This window comes from Narcine bancroftii, chromosome 3 (assembly GCF_036971445.1).
Source record: "Narcine bancroftii isolate sNarBan1 chromosome 3, sNarBan1.hap1, whole genome shotgun sequence".
NCBI lineage: Eukaryota > Metazoa > Chordata > Chondrichthyes > Torpediniformes > Narcinidae > Narcine > Narcine bancroftii.
In genome coordinates this window covers 146,806,391-146,812,390 of record NC_091471.1, presented here as the reverse complement: position 1 = coordinate 146,812,390, position 6,000 = coordinate 146,806,391, and the positions used below count along the sequence as shown (strand labels likewise).

The window sequence follows — 6,000 nt, the reverse complement described above, 5'->3', positions numbered from 1 at the left end:
GGGAAAGAAATTAAATGGGCCTGAGGGCCACCTTTGTCAAAAGACTTTGGGTACGAGGAACAAGCTGCAAGAGGATGTGGTAGAGGCAAGTACATTTGTCATTTCTAAAAGATATTTAGACAAGTGCAAGAACATGAAAGGTTTGGAGTGTTATGGGTTAAACCCAGGGCAATGGAATTTGCTTGTATAAACATTGTGGCCAACAAAGACAAGTTAGACTGACAACCCCATTTAGGTGCTAACATATGACTTTATAACTCCATACCAGTAATCTCTGCAGGTTCCATCAAATGCACTATGAGGATAAGTGGGCCAAAGTAAGTGTTTTCTTTCACATTGAGGCCCAAATTGCAGCCAAAATGTCTCCATATGGCATGTCCTTTCCGTGTCCAATACTAGCTTCCCAAAATAATGTTCAGTCGTGAGCTCTGTCATGGGAAGTTGTTATTTGGGTCACAAGGGTAAAGATTCAAGATGCTGCTGAAAGTCTGGCTGAAAATAAACAACAGCCCCATTGACTTTTGGGAAACTCTGGACCATGGTCACTCAAAGTGGAAAACGAGCACTCAGGATGGTGTTGGGATCCTCAAATCTATGCACAAAGAAGATGACACTGCATTTGATGTAAATCTGCAGCAAAGTGCAAAATGCTAAAATGAAATAGATGAACAACGTTTCGATTCATTCTTAAGGCAAGATCTCGATCCATAACATCAACCATCCCTTTCCCTCCGCTGATGCTACAAAACCCCCTGGCAGTTTGTTTCTTGGAACTCAAAGAAGGAGGGGCAATCACTATGTTAATTATCCACCCACCTACTCCATTAGTCATCTGCTGTCCCAGCTGTGGAGGAACTTACAGTTCCATTTAAGCCTCATCGCCAAAATCAGAACCCATAAAGCCAATGTGGAAGCGAGTCATCCTTGATTCTGAGAAACTTTCCGTGAAGTAGAGGATTAGTGAAGATATATATGAGGTCTTGTGAGAATGTAAACCACAGCATGGAGCATCTGTAATATTATAAATGGTCCTGAAGTGTGAAATAGAGAAGAGTGGTTTTCAAACTTTTCCTTCCACTCACATACCACCTTAAGTAATGCCTGTGATTAGTAAAGGATTACTTAAGGTGGCATGTGAGTGGGAAGGGAAGGTTGTTACTGAAATATGTTGCTTGAGAAAAATTGTCATTGGCCCTTTTCCTTTGAAGTTATGAAACAGTCTACATAATGAGTCAATTGGGTACGATTAAAACAGTGGTTTTCAAATCCTAGGTTAACATACCAACATTGTCATCTCTGAGAATAGTGAGGCGATTTCAAACAATTTACTCCTGTGTCACAGTTTAAAAAAAGAATTAAAAATTATATATGTACACACACACCTGTGTGTGTATTAGAGAGAGACAGACAAATAATTCTCAAGCCTGCAGACTGATTTTTGAAAAATAAACACAACTATAAAATAGAATAGTCAACACCTGCAAAAGAAGTGGAAACAATGAATAGTTATTGATGATTAAACGATATTGAACATGCAATTTGCATATTTTTACAGACACGTGTCTGTAAAAGGAGGGAGGATGAACCACGACTGTGAGTGGGAGAGAAAGGAGGGCAGAGCTGAAGAAACTGGAGCAGTTTGAAGTGGGCGGGACATGTGATTGGGGGAAGTGCAGACTGTCCAAGTATCGTGGGCACACAAAAAGTTCAAAGTAATTGCAACTCCTTACTTTTCTGGCTGATGCAACACACCCTGGAAGGTGACATCAATCTGTATTTGTTTCCCCGAGTAGCAGGCGGACGGCTAAGGGAGGCTGCACATTGGCTGAAACACACACGCGCATATATATATATATATATATATATATATCATGCACAGAAAGAGACTCACGCATGCACATGGATACAGTGACATGAGCAGCAAGTCGACTTAAACGGAGCATACCTGCCTTCACCGTAAGACATTAATCAGCACAGAAAGCGGTGCCGTTCGTGGGATCAGCGTTCGAGAGACCATTACCCGTCCGGAGAGTCAGTCATCGAAAGATGAGCACGGCTCCAGTACCCGGCACCTCCAGCAAAGAGCATTTGAAGCCGGACACCTGTGGATCCATGTCACCTGGCAGGGACTCAGGGCGACCAAGTAAAAGTCCTCATGGGAAAGTGGTTTTAAAGAAGAAGGTGAATCTGTTGGGAGGCATATCGATTATAATTGGGACGATCATCGGCGCCGGAATCTTCATCTCTCCCAAGGGGATCTTGCAGAACACCGGCACGGTAGGCATGGCCCTGGTCATGTGGACTGCTTGCGGTATCTTGTCGCTGTTCGGTGAGTTGAGCTCCACACTTAGCCCAACTTCAAGCTTTGTTTCAGGTCCTGATGACATGCTCAGACCTAATGATAGGAAGATTCTGATCCCCCCCCCCCCCCCCAAGTTTGTGCCCTATTCTGCACATCAGACGTCAAGAATATTCTTTTTTATGCTCTCAAATGTTAGAAAGTGCAAAGAAAGTTGAACGTAATACTCTGTAAAACGATTGAATAAAATCCTAGTGATGAGGATGCCACTGTCCAGATCCTTGAGTGGGTAGGCGTGCTGACACTTTCAAACTGTGATGTAAAGCGGGGTTAACAGGGCAATTTGCTCGACTGGTGTCCCAGGTTACATGGGTCCAACCGGGTCCCTGACCTACCTCAGACTTGGTCAGCGAACCCCAGAAAAACTTACCCAGGCATCCTGGTCTGGCGGTTTGAAAGGGGAGATGGACGACCCGGTTACTCTGGTGATGTCGGTGTTTGCCTCCCTGGCTGGCTGAAGTGCCAATGCCATGATTGGGGTGGTATGTAATTACACCACTAGGTCACCAAAGGTCATCCCTTGTATATAAAGCAGTCCAGAGCTACAGTCTAGCCTTCCAGGTTTGTCTTGCAGAGAGACAAGACCTCAGTGTAAATTTATTAAAGCTGTCTTATACTCGCACTGCTGGTGTGGTTATTGTCAGTACAATTTAATAAACTAATATGTACACTAAGAGGTCTTGTCTCTCTGCAAGACAAACCTGGAAGGCTAGACTGTAGCTCTGGACTGCTTTATGTACAAGGTCACCAGGATGACCCCTGGTGACCTACTGGTGTAATTACATATCACCACGGGGGGGGGGGGGGGTGGTGGGGTTGTGAGGAGTGGTCGCTGCCACAATCGGGGAGCGTGAGACCACTGCCACGAATGGGCTGAGCGTGGTCGCTGCTGCGATTGGGTGGGAGTGGAGAAAGGTCGCTGCTCCAATCGGGGGAGAGAGGTCACTAACGCACTCGCATTGAGTGAAACGACTGCCACGAGTGGGGTGTGTGTGGTCGCTGCTGTGATTTGGGGGGGCAGGGAGTTCTCTGCTGCGATCAGGGGAGAGAGGTCGTTGCTTCAATCAGGGGAGAGTGGTCGCTGCTGTGATCGGGGGAGAGAGGTTGCGCTGCCATAATCGGGGAAGAGTGATAGCTGCCACAAACATGGTGGGAGGGCGGGGTTATAGTGGTCATTGTTGTGATTGGGGGAGAGAAGTTGCTGCCACAATTTAGGGGAGAGAGGCCACTGCATGATTGGGTGGGGGGGGGGGGAGAGTGAGGGGTCATGATGTGCCACTGCTGTGAACACCTCGTGCCAATGGCTCAGTGTGGGAGAGTGAGGGAGCAATGGCCATCTTCCTTACCCTTAATTTCTCATGGTGCCGGATCTGCTCTAGCTGTTTGAATGTCACGCTGAAACCACCCCCACCCCCCCCATTCATGGCAACGGCATGTCATTGGCAGGGGGTGTTACTGATGGGGGGTGCGATTGACGGGGGGGGGGTGGCTGACAGGGTAGGTGTTGATTGATGGGAAGGTGACAACTGATGTGGGGGCTACTGACTCAGTAGTCGGGGAGGCAACTGATTGGCATTACTTCCTGTGAGTGCATGAAGGGTCATGAAGTGTCACTCACCATGTTATCGCAGGGGCGGGATCCCCCTTGAGTCACTGGGTTGGTGAATTATCATGTAGGTCTGGCTGTGATTGGAAAGGTGCATCCTGCACCCACAACCCAGTAATCACACCCAGATCCAAGGAGGACTACTTGGGTGCTGCAATTTGAAAGCACCTAAAGTTTATATCACACAGCCTCTCCATCTGAAGATGGTGGCGTTGCTTTGAGGGCTCAGCCTGAGTAACCTCAGCATAAAGGTTCAGAACCCAAAATCCACTTGCAAGCACCCATTTTATTTTGCTCCACTGCCAATGGTAACCCATGGCCTTGTTCCTAGGTCTATACACACTACAGGTGAGGTCAGTATGTGTCTACAGAGACGAGTGGAGGTCACTTCATGGTGCAGATCTTTGTCGTAAGTTGATCTGGACAACTCTGCTGGATGAATTCAGCATGTTGAGCAGTGGGAGAAAAAGAATGGTCCACGTTTCCAGTCCAAACTCTTCAATGGCTGGAAATGTGGGCCACTGATGTACATTGTGCATGCTTGACTTCCAGATCCAGCATTTGCAGTCTCTTGTGTGTCTCCACTGTCATTACTGACCTTGGCTGATGCACATAATTTGTTTTAAAATTGCCCCCATTGGCAAATTTCCCTATATCCATCTAGTCCCCATGCACCCACCACAATCATCAGGAACTTTCTGATTCTTTTCCTGAAATCTCTGCAAGAAGCAAGCACACAATTACATTTTGTGGCAGTGTAAATCAACTTTGTTAACTTTCTTGTTTTGACTTGGATCTGTCTTATTAGTTTTCCAATTACAGTGACTGGTGAACTCAAAGATATTGTCTGACTGAGTTGCAAGTTATAAGTAAATATACCAATAGGTTAAAATCTAAAATAGTAATTGCCACATATTTCCAGAGCATGGAACAGGTTTGTACAATGGTGATTATGAAGATTTTGCATTGAATAATCTTTCATGCAAAAAGTACTCAGGTTAGCTACTCATGTATGTTCTTTATACAAACAGCAGCATAATCAAGGTTAGCTGACTGGGTTTAGGAGAATTGCTGGCCAGGGTTATCAATTTTGTTTAGAAATTCTTTTGATTGGTCCTGTGAAAGGAATGGTCAGCAGCAGCATGTGCACAGTTGTGACATGTTGGGGGAGGGAAGCATTGATTTATGAAGAGGGATCTTGTTAAAAGTTGGAAATTTGACTATTGATCCACTGTAACTTCTGAAAGAGCTAAAGGAAACGAAGATGGAATAAAAAGCACTGGCCATCATTTATGCTGCTTTTATAACTAATTGAGTAGAGTTATTTTAATTCAAACATACAGCACAGTAACATGCCATTTCGGCCCACGAGTCCAATTTACATCCAATTAACTTACACCCCCAGTACATTCCAAACGGTGGGAGGAAACCGGAGCCACCAGGGAAAAACCACGCATTCATGGTGAGAACGTACAGACTCCTTACAGACAGCACAGGATTTGAACCCCAGTCTCGATCGGTGGAGCTGTAACCGCTACACCAACCATGCCATCCCAATAATGAAAACCAACCCAGTTAAATAAATAATCTAATCTCTTCAAATTTCGTATGCTGTTTTTGATTAGTTCATTTCTGTTTGTTTCCATTTTCGTGCCAATGATCCTGAATGTGTCAAATGGCATTTTACATTTGTTTTGTACAACAAACTAATTAGGTTTTTCATTATTGTGTCCAACTAGCAAATTTTAGCCAAAAAGTTACAAGTTTTAAACATGCTTCAGCAAATCATGTTTCATTAAAGTTGTTGTTCTTTTTGTAACAGAATGTACTCCAGTTTTTGTTGCCATGTCAATAGGTTCCCAATTTTCTTCTCACAAAGAATATTTATGGGGAAGATGGTAACCAAGTATGATGGAAACGTCCCAATAATAACAAGTGGATTTGCTACCAGCACCAAAGGATATTCTGTACCAATGTTTTCTACAGAACCTACCCATAGTCCTTCTGCCTTTAATTGTGACACCAGGCAATACAA

At 44.7% G+C, this 6,000-nt stretch overlaps 1 protein-coding gene across 2 annotated transcripts in view; it reads left to right on the top strand.

Annotated features, from left to right (window-relative positions):
• The first annotated feature begins 1,716 nt into the window (after positions 1-1,716).
• slc7a11 (solute carrier family 7 member 11) overlaps positions 1,717-6,000 on the top strand; it is a 158,624-nt gene continuing 154,340 nt past the window's right edge. Inside the window, exon 1 of one of the 2 annotated variants that reach the window (XM_069925388.1) lies at positions 1,717-2,329. In XM_069925388.1, coding sequence (XP_069781489.1) covers positions 2,047-2,329 — 283 coding nt within the window. In that variant the 5' untranslated portion in view covers positions 1,717-2,046. The remainder of the gene's footprint in view (positions 2,330-6,000) is intronic. The other variant, XM_069925389.1, reaches the window with a different exon arrangement.